General features: G+C 35.0%; 3 protein-coding genes across 3 annotated transcripts; 2 read left to right on the top strand and 1 right to left on the bottom strand.

Moving 5' to 3' along the window:
* Nucleotides 1-464: 464 nt before the first annotated feature.
* On the top strand, nt 465-2,217 carry LOC110642525 (voltage-dependent chloride channel 1, chloroplastic-like). The gene is made up of 3 exons (XM_058130694.1): nt 465-1,138; nt 1,613-1,796; nt 2,075-2,217. The coding sequence occupies exons 1-3, from the start codon at nt 566-568 to the stop codon at nt 2,215-2,217; spliced, it is 900 nt and encodes a 299-aa protein (XP_057986677.1). The 5' UTR covers nt 465-565.
* Nucleotides 2,218-2,287: 70 nt separating this feature from the next.
* On the top strand, nt 2,288-4,428 carry LOC110642524 (kiwellin-1-like). The gene has a single exon (XM_021794611.2). The coding sequence runs from the start codon at nt 3,736-3,738 to the stop codon at nt 4,297-4,299; it is 564 nt and encodes a 187-aa protein (XP_021650303.1). The 5' UTR covers nt 2,288-3,735; the 3' UTR covers nt 4,300-4,428.
* A 4,034-nt stretch (nt 4,429-8,462) lies between these two features.
* LOC110642522 (riboflavin biosynthesis protein PYRD, chloroplastic) lies at nt 8,463-11,288 on the bottom strand. Its single transcript, XM_021794610.2, is given in 4 exon segments — nt 8,463-9,162; nt 9,164-9,332; nt 9,539-9,837; nt 10,375-11,288. Coding segments are annotated over 4 exon segments (1,308 nt in total). The 5' UTR covers nt 10,777-11,288; the 3' UTR covers nt 8,463-8,724.
* Nucleotides 11,289-21,620: the final 10,332 nt, after the last annotated feature.

Here is a 21,620-nt window from a genome sequence, read left to right as displayed (position 1 = left end):
TGAAGAATGAGGGTATTGTTTGGTCGTGGAATTAATTTGAATTGGGAGCAGTGACTGTAAAATATGGTAATTTACAATTAAATTAATAAAAAATTATAAATTAATTTTTGATATGTCACAACAATTTAATCTTTAAATTTTAACTTTGTAATTTTATTAAAGAAGAAAATTTTATTAATTTTAATAATAATTTAATAATGTGTGTTATTATTTAATTTTTTAATAAAATAATATGAATATAGGATATATTTAAAAAATAAAATTTATTATTTAATTACATTTTTTAATTTATGTGTAAATAGAAAGAAATCTATCTTTTGTGGAAGGAGAGCATTTGGGTAACTATTTATTTTATATTTACATAATTATTTAAAATGGAAACATGTGTAAAAAATCTCCTTCACAAACAACGTTGATTTAACTATCCCATCTACTCTCTGCTGCCACTGCCTTGTTCATGTTCATGTTCATGTTCCATTGTACGTGTCCGTGTTCACCTGGACCATCTCCTCTCCCTCCCTTCTCTCCCTCCAAGCTCCAGCCCTAACCCTAATAGCCACCACCAATGACACCATCCACAACCCCCTTCGAATCTCCACTACCCAAATTCTCACTTTCCTCCAACTTTTTCTCAAAAATTGTCCTCAAACTACACCTAACTACCTTACTCTCCAAACCCCCAAGACCCGTCCTTTCCTTCAAAACTCTCTGTTCTCACTCCTCCATCCCACCTGACCACTCTAAAACCGTAACCCTAATCTACCTTCTCCGCGCAATCCCCGACTGGGCTGACAGCGTAAAAGAGCACGGAATGCAGCAAAAGCGCTCTCTTTACACCCACAAGAAATGGGTCGAACACAGACGTTCCCTTCGCCACATCCGCCACTTACTCTGCAGTCTTCAATCGCGAGTCATATTATCATTAATTCCTCCAGTGATTGCCTTCACTTCAGCGGCTGCCGTCATAGCTGTCTATAATTCTGCGGTGGAGATGCATTTATTGCCGTGGCTTTTCCCTGTTTTGAGGGCTTCTTCTCTGCCCTATCAGTTGACAGCTCCGGCATTGGCGCTGTTGCTGGATTTTAGGACGGAGGCTTCTTATTCGAGATTTGAAGAGGGAAGGAAAGCCTGGACAGAGGTGATTTCGGGTACAAATGATTTTGCCGGGCATGTGATTGCTACGGTTGACAATTCTAATGACGCTGCCCTTAAAAATGCTCTTTTGCATTATATTATGGCCTTCCAGTTGCACTTAAGGTCAGCTTCTTTTTGCCAGAGTACAGGGCTAATTCCTTGGTAGCTTGACTGGTAATAATAGATGTTCTGCTGAACAAACAGGAGCAATTTAATATTGAGGGGATCCATAATTATATCGTTTACATTATGAATCGTTTAAGATGCTTACAAAGAAATGAATTTGAATGATGGTCCTGTAATTACATAGATGCATCATACTTTGAATCTGTATTGGTTTAACATCGAGATGAAAACTTGTTTGATAGGCCTCTGTGTTTGAGAAATAATGAGTCAGATTCGCTGAAAAAATGTTGGCTCTTGTGACAGTTTCTAAATTCTAATTTAATGAAGTTGGCTGAAAAGTTTTTATTTGCAGTGCCATGTGATTTATGGTTCAGATATTGTCCGAGACCTCAGGAATTTGCTTGAAGTAGATGATCTAGCAGTGGTACTCAGTTCTAGGCATCGGCCTCCCTGCATTATTGAATTCATTTCCCAATGCCTTCAATTGCTCAACTTAGAGGAATCACAGAAAAATCAGCTTGTATTTTCCTTGTCAGGTTAATTGACTGTTTAAAGCTTTTCATTCTGATTGGTGGGGTTTCCATACTTTTCACCAATAGCTTTCTCAGCCCTGTTTTATGTTAATTCCAAACTATTGGATCGTGTTATCGGGAATTTTGAAAATAATATCAGGTTAAAATTAGTGGGTTCTTCATGCTTTACTTTGCAACAGAAGGGAACATAACTAGACTCAAGTAATAAAATGAAAGCTGGTGAATCTACCATAGTAATTACCAATAAATAATCTTCCAGCAACACTTTCATTATGGTGCAGGAGTCAAAGATCTCATGTTTGCAGGAAGGAATTGGTGTCTGTTAACAACTCATGGGAATTCCCATTCCACTCTCATACACCCGCTCGACATCAAGATTTCTGGTCCTTTGGCATCTCACTCTTCCTATAATACTTTGGGATGATTGCCACTGGATTGTAGTACCCGCAACCTTCATCAGTGCTGCTTCCTTATTCTGCATAGAAGAGGTATGTTTATTTTCCCCTCTTTGCTGTGAATTGTCTACATTAATTGCTTTTATATGCTTGCATAGTGTGTGTGCGTGAAGCAAATATGCTGTATGATGGACTCTCTCCAATCTCTGCATAACCTATGTGAACATTAGTGGAGCCAGAATCTTCATATAGAGGGAATGGGTGTGGTGGGGAGGGGTGATATATCTGGCTTCTCTTCCTTTTCTTTCTTATCAACAATTAGTTCTATATTGCGATGTCCTTGTTAGATAGGTGCTCCCTTTTCCTTTGTACCAAAATTTAACACTTCATTCTTCTTTTGGCACGTAATTTATTTCCATAGTTTGGTGTTCTGATCGAGGAACCATGTTAAATGTTAGCCCTTGATGAGCTTCGCAGTTAAGTTCACAGTAACATTCAGGAAGCAATTGGAACTGAGAAAGTCATCCAAACACAACTTATTGCAAAAAGAAAGAACTAACGCTTGTGAGCACTCAACAAATGGTCGGCCCAACTCATAGGACTCTTTAAGCTTTAAATGCCTGATCCCAGAACTAAATGCCAGTTAACTACTGAGATTTGGTGGAGATTGCAGTTCTCATCCTCTCTTATAAAAGCCTCACAAAGTAGCTGAGGTGAAGCATTCAAATATATGCAGAAAGCATTCTCCCTGGAGAAATCTTCCATCCAATGTATGTTCTGTATATAGAGCAGTATCACTGTGAATGTGCTAGTCGTATATAGAAGGAATCGTCAACGGCATTTGCATGCAGTGAGGACAGTTGTGGCACTGCAATGGATTATATTATACTGTCCGTCTCCCAGTCCTAGGGGATGATAGTCTTGGAGGAATATGGCTACAAATCCACATTGAAGCATAAATCATACTACAGTGCATGTTTGAAAATTCCTCCGCATATCTTGTGAATATTAAATAATAATGTGTCATGTAACATAAAAAAATGTTTCTTTTCTTGGTCTTACAGAAATGATCCTCTATATATTTATATCATTTATTAACATATGGTTATATTTGTGGAACCTCTAATGTAACTTCTTCATAGTTGGGCCAATATGGGCTCATATTAACATGTTACTGCTATACTTTTTTGCTAATTATTTAAAATTATGATTTTCTAGAAATATGTTGGTATCATAAGCTTGATGAAATGAAAAAAATACAAAACACCAGCCAATGTTGTATTAATTTAAGTTCTTTTAATTCTGTTTTGTCTTCATCCTCCTCCTATACCTTTCACCGTACCTTATGTAAGGTTTTGATACTGGTCATCATTTACCACTGGCATAATTATTTGAATTGAAAAGATCACAAACTTGTCCTAATTTCACATTAAATAATTGCTATTTTCAGTACCTTCTCTCTATATAAAGTCATATGCCAATTCATTTCACTCACACCAAACCATCATAAAACAACACAACACAGATAAACAGAGGAAAGCAAAAAAATGAAGAATCAAGTTTGCTCCAGCATCCTTCTCCTTAGTCTTCTCTTTCTTGTCATAAGCAGTGCAGAATCTCAGACATGCAAGCCCAGCGGCAAGATAAGAGGTAGAAAGCCTCCCCCAGGACAATGCAACCAAGAAAACGACTCAGATTGCTGCGTAGATGGCAAGCTTTACACTACTTACAAATGTTCACCACCAGTGAGCAGCCACACAAAAGCAAAGCTAACAGTGAACAGTTTTGAAGCTGGTGGTGACGGGGGTGCACCATCTGAATGTGATAATAAATTCCATTCAGATAAAGAGCTGGTGGTAGCACTTTCCACAGGATGGTTTGACAACAAGAGTAGGTGCTTGAACTATATTACTATCCATGGAAATGGAAAAAGCGTCAAGGCCAAAGTAGTTGATGAGTGTGACTCTACCATGGGATGTGATTCTGATCATGATTATCAACCTCCTTGCCGAAACAATATTGTGGACGCCTCCAAAGCGGTCTGGAATGCCTTGGGAGTGTCTGACCCTGATGATGTGGGAGAAATGGACATATACTGGACCGATGCTTGAGCAATTGAGCTTGAGCGATCCCTATATAATACTCTAATATAATTCTCATTCTCTATGTAATGTTCTCTTGTTTATAGAATGATACATGTATTTTATATTTGTACCATATAAATGCATTATTGTGCCATATTTATAAAGACCCAATATATATATATATATATATATATATATATATATATATATATATATATATATATATATATATATATGTACATAACGTTTCCCGTTTCATTCTTGTTACGAATTCCAAAAATAACCAATTAGAAATTTCAAAACAGACATCTATTTGTTCACCATTTTGCCTTGCAGATGTGAGACATGCTTAAATTATTCATCAAGCATACAAGTACAAGAAGTCAGGAACAAAACCTCATCCACCAGTAGTGATGCCTGAAACATAATTACTGCTTTTAGTAGGTGAAAAGCAATGTTTACTGATTTTATGATCTGATATAAAAAGTTTTGTGGATGAAAGGAAGTTGCCTCTCCCAATAGCCATTTTTCTATGTTTCTTGAGCTCTAAAGTCAACAACTAGTATCAGAGCTTCTCTGGTCTTTAAAGGGGCTGCGAAAGAAAAACAAGGGAGAAAAACCATCGCTACAAAATCCTTAAACACTGACAGTCAATGGCTTCCAGCTGCTTCATACCTCCTTCACCTCCTATTTTCTCAGGAGAAAATTACCAAATGCGGGCAGTGAAAATGAAAGCTTATCTCAAGGCTCTTGATCAATGGGATTTTGTTGAGACAGGCAGGGCACCTCCGCCTTTGCCTGATAATCCTTCTGTTGCTCAAATCAAAATGCATAGTAAGCAATGTGCAAAAAGGTTCAAGGCTTTAACCTCCATACATTCTGCTGTGTCCAAGAATTATGGCTTGTGAATCAGCTAAGGAGGCCTGGGATGAGCTCAAGGAGGAGCTTTTTTGGAAGGGACAAAACCAGGCATATGCAGACTAAATCTTAGGAGATTTTGAAGTTCTAAGTATGAGAGATACTGAGACAGAAAGATTCTAACATATTTTATGAAGGTGGTTAATGAAAGTGATTGATGGGGGATGAGTTAATAGACAAAAGACTTGTAGAGAAGGTGCTTGCAATTTTACATGAGAGATTTGAACCAAAAATGGAGATAAACACTGTTGGCTGGCTTCAGTTATCCTAGACTCCATTTTGCACATATTTTTACTGGGAGAATAAACACCTCTGAAAAGCTGCTGGAGGCGATAATCCATATCATCTTCTTTCTGCATTTCATCATTACTTTATTTCTGCATTTCATCATTACTTTATTTCTGCAGTAGAAAGGAAGCTAGCCACATTTACTCGGGTCGAGGTGCTTCCATTTGCTCACTGTCATTGTCGACTTGCAATGCTTGTTTCCTGCATAATCTTTCAGGCACTTCTTTTCCAGAATAGTCATTCTTTTCACTTGCAACGTTCATCCAAACATTTGGTTCAGCAACAGAGATTCCTTCATTAAACCCTTCCATATTGAATCGGAACTTCCTTATCTGATAAAGATGCCTCGATTGCCATTGGCCCTTCATTGAGCACCTCCATTGGATGAGTGACTCTACCATGTGATGTGATTCTGATCATGATTCTGTTACATATTAGTCTGCACACTTACTAAAACAGAGGAATAGGGAGAGAGAGATAGAAATAGATGAGAAAAGAATAAAAGTAGATGAGAAAAGAGAAGAGAGTAGATGAGAAGAGAAAGAGAATATTTCAGAGATGAGAGATATCTTTGATTATCGATGATCTTGGATAGTCTTCTCTTTACAATTAAGTTCCTATTTATACTTCTTTGTATCCTATAACTGCTCTCTACAATTACAATTGACTGGAGAGTAATTACAATAGACTAGTACAATAAAATCTTCCTAATTAACTACTGGACTAACCTCTTTACTCCTTACTCATAACATTCCCTACTCCTTGACATCATTCTTGTCCTCAAGAACGAAGAAAATGCTGGAAATTGAAATGAATTTTAGGTGCTGCCTTCTCATCAGCCGACAGAATGTGAGAATCCCACATAGTTTCTTTTGCTGGCCAGTTAATTCCCTGAATTTTGGAATACCAAATGTTAACTTCCATCATATGCTTCAGCTGAAATGTCTCATAGAATTGGCTAAAAGTTGCAAGTGATAGTATGAACTGTCAATGAACAAAGAATTTTTTTTTTTTTTTCTTTTTCTTCTCCAAATTTTCCATGCTTGTTCCTTGAAGATCATAATACCATTTGATGGCTGAAGTTTCTTCCTTTCCCTTCTTGATATTTCCCATTCATCTTCTATGAGACTTGTAGGATTACAACAGCTGAACACACCATCTTGGCTCCTAAAATTCTGCCACTTGCTTACCGTAACCACATTTTTTGTAGCTTTTTTATCTTTCTTGTTTTCAGGAACATCCCCAAAAGTTTGTGCAGCAAGAATTTCAGGCTTAACTTCTGCATTACCCGTTGTCAACTCTAGTTTCCTATCATCACCATCTTTATCCTTCTCCTCCTCATATTCCTCTATTGGACCAGACAAATCAAAAACAAAATCCTGATCTTGCTCCATCTCAATAGACTTGTCTTTCTTATTGGAAGTTTCATCAAAGACATCTTGTTCTTCACTTGAATTTTCAAGAAGTGGATCCTCATTATTAAAGACTGCAACATTCTCCTTTACCACTTGAATTGCTTCCACCAATTTGTCAATTTTCTCTTGAAATGACTTCTCATATTTCTCTAATTTTTGTAATAAAAATTCTTTCTACCTTTGTAATCCTCTTTCAACAACTTCATAATCCTATCAAGTAATTTTTGTTCCCAATGATGGTCTTCCATGATCACCATGTAGAAGGCTGAGTAGAATGTTGGAAAATTTTATTTCTTAGAGAAGAAAAATTATAGGGACTGGGGGAGAAAAGTTGATACAGAAACAAGGATTTCAAGAATTTCAAGAAAGAATAAAGAGAAGAAATTAGGGAAAAGGTGGAGGAAGAAACAGGTTTCTAGAAATTCCAAGAATTTCAAGAAACAGGTTTCTTGAAATGCAGCAGGTGAAAAATTAAAGAAAAGAAACAGAAGAAAGAACCAGAAATTGATAGAAGAGAGAAATTTGATTCAAGAATTCAAGAAAGAAGAATAGAAAAGAAATCTGAATAGAGGAAAGGGAAGAGAAATAGAAGAAAGGAGAACAAAAGAGGAAGAGGATAGATCAGAAAAGTAAGAACAGAAGAAGAAGAGGAAGAAGAAGAACAAGAATAGAGGGAAAGAAGGAAAGACTTTCAGAGAAGAAGAAGAATTAGAGGGAAGAAGAGAAGAATAGAAGAAACCTGGTATTTTGAGAAGAGTAATCTACCATAGATGCTACTCCCATGGAAAAATTTTCAGTAGTTGCCCACCAATCTAACAGCTCTGATACCAATTTGTTACATATTAGTCTGCACACTTACTAAAACAGAGAAATAGGGAGAGGGAGATAGAAATAGATGAGACAAGAATAGAAGTAGATAAAAAAAGAGATGAGAGTAGAAAAGAAGAGAAAGAGAATATTTCAGAGATGAGAGATATCTTTGATTATTAATGATCTTGGATAGTCTCCTCTTTACAATTAAGTTCCTATTTATACTTCTTTGGATCCTATAACTGCTCTCTACGATTACAATTGACTGGAGAGTAATTACAATATACTAGCACAATAGAATCTTCCTATTTAACTACTAGACTAACCTCCTAACTGCTTTACTCCTTTCTCATAACAGATTCCTTGCTTTGACAATATTGTCGATTCCTCTAATGCTGTTTTGAACACCTTGGAAGTGTCTGACCCTGAGTGTGGGAAAAATGAATATATGCTGGTCCGAATGCTTGAGGCATCCGCATACACTAGACATCTGTAATATAATTCATGTAATAATTTAATGTGTATAGGTGGATACATGTATATAAAATTATTATTATGTGTTTAAACTTCTTATGAAGACTCCCCATTGTATTTATCTCTGGGGCAGGTCAAGGAATTGCCTGCAAAATAAAGCTTTAATACCCCAGGCATTAATATGGTGAAGCAATCAAAATAAGGCATAAGAGTGAACATATCTCAAGAAAGTTCTCAGTGCAGCTTGTTGTTAACACATAAGCTGCTAAAAAAAAAGGGAAAATGTTTTCAGGCATCTGAAAATTTGCAAACATAATATTAAAGCAGCATGCAATCGCAAATGTAGGGAAGGTCAAATTTGTTGGTTCAGGACCTTTCAGGGCATTATGCTACTGTTTCTCGATGTAAGCAAAGGAATAACGGAAGCATGAAATAAACCTTTCCATTCTATTCTTGAAGCTCATAGTGAAATGGAGTACCTGGTAAGCTCAACATGGGCTCTGCTCGAAAATATATGTGCTGTCTCCTTGAGTTCAGACAACTTGCACTAAAGATAACCCTCCAGTATAATGCTCTGATGTGAGATCCTGGGCTGTAGATTATTTACTTTTAGTCTTTTCTGAACACTCTTCAAAGCCACAAAGGAACTCTTGGTACTATTTTCATCCCACAATGGCAATACTTCCACCGTGACTTTTTGCAACATATTCTGCTCAATACCATCATTAAGAAGCCCTTGAAGCTCATCAAACCCTCCCCTCAAATCCAGCAAAATGCTGCACAGTCCCCGACGCTCACCATACTCCAAAATTTCATTCAAGCATATCCCATCCAATACCACAGTTTCAATTCCTTTTTGAGCTGTTACTGGTTCAACAGTTGTCTCTTTGTCTGTAAATATAATCATTTTGGATGCTGCTTCTTCCTCTACAGAACGGATTTTCATTGGAGAAGAACGAGAAGCTGCAGTTATGACACAAATGGGGTTGATTGGCACCAGGTTCTTGTGATGTAGGAACTAAAAACTTGTGAATTAATGAGCTAGAAACTATAATTGCATCATATTCCTGTAACAATTTTGAGTAGTATCCGCCACACTCTGTGACTCCTTCCTCAAGTTGATTTAAAAGGTGGCCATTGACTGAGAGGGAGTGTCTATATGTTAGGCAGATGCCTCGAGTTAAAATACTTCAACAATTATATTAGCTAAGAACAAAGTTAATACCAAAGCAGATCCTCAAAGAAAATAAGGAAAAAAAAATCCAAGCACTAGCATTAACCAACTAAAAATAGTCTCCTTAATATTAGTTATTCAGGATAAATGATTTGCTTCAAAACTATCAAAGGGAATATATGGATACCTGAGTGTAACAAAAGGTTTTCCAGTCAGCATTTGATGGATGTAGGCCTCATTGAGCCTCTTGCACAATTCTTCTTCTACACCTACAATTACATCAATGCCTGCATGTCTCAGTTTATCCACCCCTGTTGAAGCCACAATTGGATTTGGATCAACCATTCCAATTACCACCTTCTTAGCTTTGGCATTAATGAGGGCTTCAGTGCAGGGTGGAGTTCTCCCGTAGTGATTGCATGGCTCTAAGCTCACATAAGCTGTTGCTTTCTCAGCCAAATCTCCAGCATCTCTCAGAGCAAATACCTGAACTAAATTATCTGACAACAGTTTGTCAAGAAAAGACACTGATTTGAAAAGTAGACACCATATTGCACAAGAATAGGAAAGATGCATGTTAGTTGCATAAGTCAGCAAATCAAAGGTAGAAAATCCTCAAAACATAATCTACTCAAAATTTTGAAACTCTTTCTTCATTTTCAACCTTAACCTTCAATGTTTGCTCAAAAGAATGCTAAACACATTTCAAATTGAACAATATCAATAATTTAAATCAGGCAAGAATTACTAATCCCAGAGCTTTATGAAAGTTATCTGATCACCTAAGGTCGAAAGAAAAAATTTCTTCAAAACACGCCCAGACTCCGTCTCGGGTGCCATGGATAACAAACTCAATACTCGCAATTTTTAGATCCAGCCACTATTAATTGAACAGCAGAAAACGAAATTTATCCACAACAAAGAGACACTCAATACATGTAAACGAGACCAAAGATCAAAACAATCAGTCAGATTTAATGGCAAACGAAATGTGGAGACAAAAGGAAAGGAACGTGGGGTTACCTCAGCATGAGGCTGACCAGCTTTTGGGTGGAACCCTTCACCAACAATCTTGCCATCTTTGACAATGACGCAGCACACCAAAGGATTAGGCCTTGTACACCCAATTGCCTTCCTTGCCATTTCCACACACCTCCTCATATAAAACCCATCGTCTTTACCTTCATCACTACCATCATTTGCTAACACTCCACAACTGACCATAACCAATCCACCATATCTTCTCAAACCACCAAGTGATTTGGATAACCTTTTGACTGAATTGCAACACCCAAATTTGGAATGAAATCTGAACCCTGGAATAGAGAGACCAGGAGCTGGTGCAAAAGATGAGTGCATATGAGAACGTGATAAATTGGGCAGTCCCAGAGTGCGATTTGAGAGCGAAAAATATTGAATTTGCATCTTTGTTTGGAGTACTGAAAGATGAGGATGTGAAATCTTAGCAGATTTTGTGGGTGTCTTTGTGATTTGCCTCTGAAGATTTGGTTTAAGATCGGAGCAAAAAAAGATTAGAAGTATGTGTGAGACTAGCGTGATAACCAACTACACCACCCAGACAATCTGTTTCTTCAGAGCTTCCTAGATATGCTGTTTGAATTTTTTTTTTTTTTTATCAATTTGATCAGATAGGCGCTAATACATCTTGTTGTGCAATAGAGTTGATCAGGCATATCATATATTGTGCTCCAAAGTTAATGAAGCTCTCTGCTTCCATCTACAGCCCTCCCTCAACAAGTCCTTGAAATCATCCTCTGTTAGTAACTCTTCTCTTGTTGCTTTGCTCCTATATTTTGTCCTTGTAGTTGTTTTTTTTGGGGAGGGGGAAAGCTGGCAGTAAGTGGTGTGGATTGGTTTTTGCGGATTCTCATTCCCAATTTCGTTTCTCTTGTGCAGTGATCCAAAATGAGGCGTAACTGACATGATTAATCAAGTTTAGTTTACTTAATGTGTGTCATAAGCATATGACTATCCTTTTGATTTGTCAATTTTTTGTCCACTGTGCCTTTTCAAAATTGAAATTGGCTTTTAATATAGTCTATCTCCTTTGAATTCTCTCAATATCACAAGTGTGACTACAATTTAAAATTGTGGATCCCTTTTGTTTTAGATAGTTGCCTTTTTTTTCTCTTGGCTTTAAAGGAATTTTTCCTCATTAGAGTACTTCCTTTCCTTCTCTCCTTTTATTCAGTATATTCCCCCTTTTTATTTTTGGTTCGAAAATGATGTTTTCACAATATATAAACTTTACAGTTTCCTTCTTTTATAAAAGGAAATAGTTTTGTTTTTGCTCATCTTTTTTGAATGAAAGTAATTTAACTTGGCACCTGTTGCACTCTAATTCGACCAGACAAGTAATTTATAAAAGCTAGACAAGACTTCTAATTCAACCTGTATTTTGTTGCACTCGTTTTGAATAGACTTCTAAGGTTTTTGATACTCTAAAACAAGACCTTTAAGTACTGATATAAATACTAGAAGGCAGAAACAAGCAAGAGAGTTTGTTTTGCTTTCAACCCTAATTTTCTAAGCAATTTGGAGAGAGTCTACATCAAAGCTCAAATTTTCAGCTGAAGTTCTAAAAGTCCAAGGCTACATATCATTGTTTTGGTTTCTTTTGTTCTATTTTTTTTAGATTGTTTTATGTTCTTTTATTTTAATATTATTATGTTTATTAAACTAACCATGAGTGAGTAGTTTGTTTAATTCTAGAATTAGGGAAGTAGCGCTCTCAAATTCTGTTATGGATCTATATTAAAGTTATTTAACAAATCTGAGTTTTATTCTTTGATTCAATCTTTTATGTTCTTAATACATGCTATGTGTTGGTACCCACTTAGTTATGATGTAAGATACTAACTAAAGAACTGAAAGATGAAGATTAATATTAGAAATCAGAATTTTGAACCTAGAAAATCTGACCTAGAGATAAGCTGAAATCCTTTATGGAGCTTCATAATTAATCAAAGAGCTTAAAGGGTTTTAATTAAGATTGATCTCCACAAAAGTAGGGCTTAGGTTAATTAAAATACACTTTAGATACCTTGAGAGATAACTTAAGATATATTAGGATTAATTTTTATCAAGGTAACAATTCTCAATTTGCTAAATAGATAAGGTTAAGTCCATAATAAGGTTAAAGTGTGAAATTCTAATTCTGAAATTATTTTCGTTAATAGCTTTCTAAGTTTAAGTTTATTGCTTTATCTTCTTTTATTCTCAACAGCTTTAGTTAGTTAAATTAGTTTAATTTAAATCTCTCTTATCATATTCGATAGCCTAAATAGTCAAAGTTGCTGTCCAGCTTGGTACTTACAAATTCGTCGTGGGAACGATATTCTATTCATATTACTTATTAACGATCCCTGCACTTGCAAGGTTACAAACTAGCAAATAAAACTCACGTGTAAACTTGATGTTCCTAACCCTTTTAGAAGACTTGAGGGAAGCTACGACATACAGTTGGCGTGGAGCATGCTTAGCCTTCTTTTATCGTGAGCTATGTCATGTTGCTGTTACTGAAACGAAGGAGATTTCAAGGCCCTTATTCATTTTGTAGATCTGGGTCTGGGAGAGATTTAAAATAATTTCTTCATCAATAAGAGATCCATCAACACCTGATGATGCACTACTAGGTGCTAGGTATGTCCCTACAACTATATTTTCTTTCTATTAAGCAATGAGCAAATTGATTTTTATTGCATTACATATAAATTTTTCTTAGCTATTAACAGGTGGAGTAGAGCTCGCTAGATTACTGATTACCACAAATTCGATACAACCTTGACTAGATTCGTCCTCAAGATGTAAACCACACTTCCATAAATCTTAGTTAAAATAATAATATGTTATATTTTTCCTTACATTTATAATGACTTAATGTTTTTTAATATTAACTTGAAAATTACATGGGAACCATATAATGATAAATCATTGGATGAGCTGCCAGACATGTATGTTCAGGGACGTCCCATTTTGAAGGCAATGGTGTCATTAGTTTACTTCTATATTATGGAATTGCAACAACCTTACAGGGTGCTCAGGCAATTTGGATTGGTTCAGCTTATTCCATGCCCACCAATGCAGATAGAAGAGCTGCACGAGATTACTCTCTAATTTAGTGAGAGTAATTGGGCGCACAACCATACGACATATATTAATCATTGAAATAGGCGAGAATAGCTCATTGTTTAAGGGCAAGAAATAGTACAGCCATTCCACCATCATTTTGAATATATGGAGTGGTACTGTCGAGTTGCTAAACGTTGGATCTCAATTAATTGAGCTACTATTGGTTCTATGATAATGATTTACAATACATATTTTTCCATTATTAAATACTTACTATTAATCATTTTATATTTTTTAAACCAAAATATAAAATAATGCATGGATTTTTTTTTTTTTTTTTTTACAGGAGGACGAAATCGAGGATTGTTTGCTCAAATTAAAGAACCCATCAACAGAAAATGTGACATAAGTTAAGCGTATGTTGAGGAAAATGATGATTGCTGTAGAGCAAGAAAGTTGGCTTTGCCAGATGCCACCTTCTCAGCTCGCACATCAACCAGTAACTTTTATAGATGAATTGGAAGAGGACCAACCCATCAACTAATCTGAGCCCTCACATAGAGTAGGACAATGTCGATCACGTCCTGTTCGATGTTGACAATAGCCAGGGCATCCACCCTCTCTGCCTGGTGATGTTTTGCCCCCACCTGTCGCATTCCACCCTTACTCCACATCATCAGTGCCTAATCCTTCTGATCCTCTTCCCTCAGCGCCTGCACTGTATGATCCTATTCCATCCACAATATGCCAACCATATTCAGAAACTATCCCAACGCATTACACTGGTTGGGTGCCTACCCCATCAATGCCTGGCCCATCAGCAACATAGATGTCATTTCAATCTCAAATGAAAAGCAGAAGCACATTCAACTTCAGTGAGAGTCAGCAGCCGCAAACACCACTTGACGGATTATTTGCTCCTTTTGGCAAACCATCTAGTATTGGGTCATCACACTATGCTTCGACTTAATTTGGTGGATATGGTCCAGATCAATACTTTGCACCATGTCAATCCGATGCCTTAAGTCATATTCCATCTGGTGCGGGTCTATTTGGACACTATAAACAAAGTGCTATGCATTATATTGCAGGGGGGAATCATCAGGACGACAATAAGGACAACCTAACCAACCACAGGATGCACAAGGTGATCCAGAAGATTAGGAAGAAGGGGGATAACATCGAGTTCTTCGATCGAGGTGACATATAAGGAGACCTAGATGTGGCGCATGACTTATTTTAATACTTTTCTTCATTTATCTATTAATTATGCTGCTACTTTTAATTTGTTTTATTATATGGCATGTTTTAAACATTATGCCAATTTAAATACTTGTCTTAATTTATATCTTCCTTTATGCCAATTATATGTACAATTTTCGCTTCTTACTCGCACGATATGCTAGTGAAAATTTTATATATTAACTTTATAAAACTAACCTATTTTTCAAAAAAAAAATTGCATAATTAAATTGACATAAAAAAAAAAGTAATTAAGACTAACAAGTATAAAAAATACAGTGCAACCCACACGTTCTTAAAAACTAAAAATTTTATAAGAGATTGCAATCTAATTTGATACTAAATTTTAATAACTTTGTTACTATGATTTTAATATTTTTTATTTCCTTAAAATGAATCTACTTGAGTGATTTATTTTTAATTCTTTTATAATGAATGATTATTAAAACAAAGTCAAAAGAAATTAAAATTTTAAATTATATATTGTTATAAATGGTCACACATAATATATAATAATTTAATTTCTTTTATACCTAAATTTAATAATTGCTACCAAGAAAATAAATTATCCATAATTACGATAAGAATAAAAATTAATAAAAAATGAAAATTAATATAATTGAGGATAATAAATTTTTTTTAACCATTTTTCCTGTCTCATATGACTTAAAATTTAATATATTAAAGTAACAAATTTTATTTATTTTTTTAATTTTTATACATTATCTATATTTTTGTGAATATGCTTTTACTATAAATAGTTAATTATTATATAAAGGCATATAATTTTTTATGTTTAGAATTAAATTTTCATTATTTTTATTTGTGTACAAAATAAATTTCAGTATAAAAAATAAATTAAGATGAAAATGGATCGAGACACCATTTTGATTGACGTCCTGCATGTTGGGATGCTAGTTATACTAGCATCCTTCATTTGGGACTCTAGTTTAATTGGCATCTACATGGGACACTATTTAAATTGGCTTCCTGCATGTTGGGATGCCAATATGACTAACATTTTGTACTGCCTCTTACTCTTTTCGTAACTTATCTACAACACACTTTTTTCTAGTAATTTTTCACTTACAGTACTCTTGTACGTAAAAAGCTCGGAGTATCTTGCTGGTTTTATTGTTTACCACATAAACAAAGTTGAAAATGGGGGAGCCTGTCACACCTTACCCCTCTGTAAGGCATAACATGATCCCGTAGAATACCTAATGAACTACCGAACTTCACCTACCAATAACTCATTAAGTACCCTACAAGGAATTTTAAAACAATTTTCTTATTTTTAATAAGTGGTGAGCATTTTCTAATAGGTATTTAAAACATGTAATTAAGTTTGAAAGCTAGTTGGAAATTTTGGCCCATTTTATTTTTCCACAAATTTTATAAAAATTTTGACAGAGTTCCGTTTGTATTTGGAGAAAACAGTTCTTCAAATACCTGAAAAAAGCACTTCTAAAAATTTTTCTCAACAACTGCTTCAATTTCATAATCAATCTCAATCAATTTCTCAACTTGTTGACCCCGTGTAGCTCAAAATGAGCATTGATTTTGATGATAACAAAACTCAAAGAGAATCTATCTAACCTAACCTTAAAAGTGATGTGTAGATTCTTTGTCTTATGCATAAAGAACCTTTGAAGTTGTATCTAAGGAGAAATGATACTCAAAGGTATTTCAAGACAAATCCAAAATGAGAAAAAGGCTATGGAAATCAAGACTCAAAGCAAAGGTATGAAAAGCATAGTGTTAGGAGTCTTAGGTCTTTTGTGAAAAAGAATGGATGAGAATTTAGTCATATGGAGCTCAAAAATGAAAATTTATTTTCTGATTACTTTTTCTCATCATGACCTTGAACACAACTATTGAAACATTTTTTAAAGGTCTAAATCATTTTACATTGCAAGTTGAGACATGCAGCTATTGACTTAGTTTCCTAACTGGTTTGCTAAAATTTTTGGTTTGCTAATGTGTTTGCTAAAAAAATTAGTTTACTAACCAGTTTGCTGACTGCTCCTAAAATTTCATTAGTTTGCTAACTGACCAGAGCTGCTCAACTTCGCACAAAAAGACAAAATAACGGCTATTTTGTCTTGGGCAGTGTGTATAACGTTCCAAAAGGGTTTCAAACGGTCTAAAATGATTTGGGACTATAAATACACCTTCTTCACTTCATTTACACTTAATGAAAGCTTACATTTGAACTCCAACATTGATTTTTCATTTATTGCTTTCATTCAAGAGCTTTAAAGATTTTGAGCTTCTATTGGCAAATCAACTCATCTCTTCTTTATAGTTTGATTTGTATTGAGTAAGAGTGAGTATTGAAACATTGAATTGCATTCAAGAGAGGTTGTACAAGCACCTATTGAAGCTTGGGAAAGTTAGTGCTTGTGATTGCACTTGAGAAGGTTTCAAGCTACCTTGGTGTAAAAGCTTGGTGTTGAGAAATTGTAAAGGGCTTTTGGTCTCTTGCCTTCAAAAGAGCAAATAGTGGAGAGAAGACTCAAAGAGGGTTCTTTGAGAGAGTGGATGTAGGCTAGTTAAGCCGAACCACTATAAAAATCCTTGTGTTTGATCTCTCTATCCTTTACCTTTTACTTTTGTGCAATTTTAAATTTTTCCTCATATACATGATATTGAATATTGGTTAAATAGATTGAGTTGATAAATTTGTGGACATATTAAGTGACTTGAGAAATTGGTTGTATATTGTATGATAAATACTTTGTTAGATATTGCCATATATATATATTGATTGAGGCTTGAATTGCAACTTAGGAACACATTGTTGAAGCACATATTACTTTCACTTTATATAGAGAAACACCTAGTTGAACAAAGTCACAATTTTTCATTAGGCTACAAGCAAGGGCCGAAAAATTGTTAAAGTCCAATTCACCCCCCTCTTGGACTATTTTGGGACAACAAATTGGTATCAGAGCCTGACTCTCTTGCTTAGGGTATTACAACCTTAGAGTGATCCATAATGGCTAGTTCATCTAGTAATACTGCCGGTATACCTGCACCTTTAGTTGAAGGCTACTCAATCACTAGACCACCACTTTTCAATGGCACTAATTATTCATTTTGGAAAGTAAGAATGAGAAATTTCATACAATCTGTAGATATTGATGCATGGAGAATTATTAAAAATGGTCCACATGTTCCTCAAAAGAATGGTACAGGAACTGCAAAAGTTCCAAAACATGAAGATGAATATGATGACAATGATTGGAAGAAAATTTCTATAAATGCTAAAGCTATTAATATTTTGCATTGCTCACTTGACCTTAATGAATACAATCGTGTTTCAGGATGTCAATCTGCTAAGGAAATTTGGGATAAGCTTGAAGTGACTTATGAAGGAACTGATGTTGTTAAAGAGTCCAAAGCAAACCTTCTTATTCGAGATTATGAGTTGTTTGATATGAGGCCAGGAGAAACAATTGCGGATATGAGTACAAGATTTACTGATCTTGTAAATCTTCTCAAAGCGCTTGGTAAAAAATTTGAGGAAGCTGAACTTGTGAAGAAAATTCTTAGATCACTTCCAAAGTCTTGGGAAGCAAAGACAACAGTTATCCAAGATACCAAAGATTTCAAAACATTCACCTATGATGAACTCATTGGTTCTCTCATTGCACATGAGATGGTATACAAGAAGGATGAAGTTGAAAATGAGCAAAAGAAGAAGAAAAGCATTGCTCTCAAGTCAAACAAGGATGAAGATAAGAAGAAAGGAGTTGCATTCAAAGTTGACTCAAGTGACAACTCAAGTGCTTCGAGTGAAGATGATGATGAAATGGCTATGCTTGCAAGAAAATTTAAAAGAGCTTTCAAGAAAGGAGGAAGCAAATACAAGAAATTCTTGAAAAAGTATACTCCCAAGGATAAACACTTCAGAGATTCAAAAGAAGAAATTGTATGTTATGAGTGTCACAAACCTGGACATATCAAGCCCAAATGTCCATTGCTCAAAAAGAAGAAAGGAAAAGAAGATAGGAGCAAGAAAGCTATGAAAATAGTATGGAGCAACAGTGAAGAATCTTCAAATGATGAATCAAGTGACAAAGAGGCTGCTCTTCTTTGTATGATGGCACTTGAAGAGAAAGTCGAAAGTTCACAAAAGGAAGAAGAAAGTGACAATGAGGTAAACTCTTATGAATCTCCTAATGTAGAAGAACTTGAACTTGCATTTGCTAGAGTATATGATGAGTATAGAAATTACAAGAGAAAGTGCACTAAAATGAATTTAGAGATTGAATCATTGAGATCACAAAATATTGCCATGTCCAATGTGTATAAAGAAAATGAATTTTACAAAGAACAAATTGCCATGTTTAAAGAACTAGATTTAGAGTTGAAAATCTCAAAAGATACTTGTGAAATGCTCATTGAGAAAAATAAAGTTCTTGAAGCTAAAGTAGAGTCTTTGACAAATGATTTGGCAAAATTTACAAAAGGAAAAGAAACTCTAGATGTACTTCTTGGAAACTAAAGAATTTCGAGTGAAAAATATGGAATTGGTTTTGATGGTTTCATGAACTATGACAAGTACAAGAATCATTTCATTAAAGCATCTACATCTTCTTTGCCTAATGTTACATGTTATTATTGCAATAAAAGAGGTCATATGATTAGCTCTTGCGCACTTAGGAAATGTCATCTTAAGGTAAAGAAGGTATGGGTACCAAAGGGAACCTTACCTAAGGCCACTAACCCCCAAGGACCCATAGTTGCTTGGGTACCTAAAGCTAAATGATTAAATTTCAGGTTTGTTGCAAAGGGATGAAGGAAAGTGATAAATGGTATATAGATAGTGGTTGTTCAAAGCACATGACTGGTGAAAAAGACAAGTTTTCAGAAATTGCAATGAAAGATGGAGGATATGTAAAATTTGGAGACAAAGGGAAAGGAAAAATAATTGGAAATGGCACAATTGGCATCAAACCTTGTATTGAAGATGTATCGCTTGTTGAAGGTTTGAAATACAATTTGCTAAGTGTAAGCCAACTATGTGATAAAGGCTTTGAGGTAAAGTTTACTTCGTCTCTATGTACGATCAATAGTTTAGATAATGACACATTGTTCATTGCCAATAGATCAAATAATGTTTACTTGCTTGACATGAATAATTTTGAAACTAATCATGGTACATGTCTAGTATCTCTTGATAACTCTAGTTATTTGTGGCATAGAAGACTGGGTCATGCAAGCATGCATACACTCTCAAAACTGTCTAGGAAAGAACTTGTTAATGGTCTTCCTAAGATTGATTATGAAAATGAATTTCAATGTAGAGCATGTGCACTAGGAAAGCATACTAGAGCATCTTTTAAATCTAAGAATATTGTGTCTACCACTAGGCCATTAGAATTGCTTCATCTTGATTTGTTTGGACCTGTAACTCCTACTAGTCTTGGTGGAAAATTATATGCTTTAGTTATTGTTGATGACTATTCAAGATATACATGGACATTTTTCCTTGCTCACAAAGATGAAACTTTTGAAAAATTCACCTCTTTTAGTAAAATGGTTCAAAATGAAAAAGGCTTTTGCATCTCATCTATAAGAAGTGATCATGGAACTGAATTTGAAAATCATTTGTTTGAAAAATATTGTGATAAATATGGAATCCATCATAATTTTTCAGCTCCTAGAACACCACAACAAAATGGGGTAGTAGAAAGGAAAAATAGGACTTTACAAGAAATGACTAGAACTATGTTGAGTGAAAATAATTTGCCAAAGTACTTTTGGGCTGAAGCTATTAATACATCCTGTTATGTGTTGAATAGAGTTTTGATTAGACCAATTTTGAAAAAGACCCCTTATGAGCTTTGGAAAGGAAGAAAACCAAATATCTCATATTTCAAAGCATTTGGTTGTACGTGCTATGTTTTAAATAACAAGAAGGATAACTTAAAGAAATTTGATGCTAAATCTGATGAAGGAATCTTTCTTGGGTATTCAACAAAGAGTAAAGCCTATAGAGTGTTCAATAGAAGAACTTTGGTTATTGAGGAAACTATTCATGTTTGTTTGATGAGACTAACCCTTCTATTAGAAGGAAAAATGCTTGTGATGATAATAATGAGCAGGTTTTTGGAAAAGAAAATATAATATCAAGTCAAGAAATGGAACAAGTTAATGACAAAGATGAGGAAACTCAAGGAGAAACTACAATAGATGTCCATGATGCCAATGAAGATCAAATTAATGAAGAAATGCCAAATTTGGAAGAATTACAAGTAAATGAGCCCCAACATGAAGATTTACCTAAAGAATGGAGATTCCATAGAAACCATCCTCAAGAAGACATTATTGATGATCCATCTCAGAGGATGATGACTAGAGCACAATTGAGAAGATATTTTAGTAATGTTGCTTTTGTTTCACAAATTGAACCTAAATGTTTTGAAGATGCTCAAAATGATGAAAGTTGGATTCTTGCCATGCAAGAAGAACTAAATCAATTTGAGAGAAATAAAGTTTGGAATTTAGTGCCTAGACCAAAAGATCATTCAATTATTGGTACTAAATGGGTTTTTAGAAACAAAATGGATGAAAAAGGCAATGTTGTTAGAAACAAAGCTAGACTAGTGGCTCAAGGCTACAACCAAGAGGAAGGGATTGATTTTGATGAAACCTTTGCTCCGGTTGCTAGAATTGAAGCTATTAGAATGTTGTGTGCCTTTGCATGTTACAAGGATTTTATGCTTTATCAAATGGATGTCAAGAGTGCATTTTTAAATGGTTATATTGATGAGGAAATGTATGTTGCACAACCTCCAGGCTTTGAAAATCATGAACATCCAAATCATGTTTATAAACTTACTAAAGCCTTATATGGTTTAAAGCAAGCTCCTAGAGCATGGTATGAAAGGCTTAGTAAATTCCTTTTACAAAATGATTTTCAA

The sequence above is a fragment of the Hevea brasiliensis genome, chromosome 12, assembly GCF_030052815.1.
Source record: "Hevea brasiliensis isolate MT/VB/25A 57/8 chromosome 12, ASM3005281v1, whole genome shotgun sequence".
In the NCBI taxonomy this organism is placed as follows: Eukaryota; Viridiplantae; Streptophyta; class Magnoliopsida; order Malpighiales; family Euphorbiaceae; genus Hevea; species Hevea brasiliensis.
The sequence above is the reverse complement of the archived record's forward strand: the minus strand, read 5'-3'. Positions and strand labels throughout refer to the sequence as shown.

Coding starts and splice junctions, on each gene's coding strand:
- LOC110642525 (XM_058130694.1), top strand. CDS start 566: ATGACACCATCCACAACCCCCTTCGAATCTCCACTACCCAAATTCTCA. Junction 1,139..1,612: donor GAAGGAAAGCCTGGACAGAG/GTGATTTCGGGT, acceptor TTTTATTTGCAG/TGCCATGTGATTTATGGTTC. Junction 1,797..2,074: donor GCTTGTATTTTCCTTGTCAG/GTTAATTGACTG, acceptor ATTATGGTGCAG/GAGTCAAAGATCTCATGTTT.
- LOC110642524 (XM_021794611.2), top strand. CDS start 3,736: ATGAAGAATCAAGTTTGCTCCAGCATCCTTCTCCTTAGTCTTCTCTTT.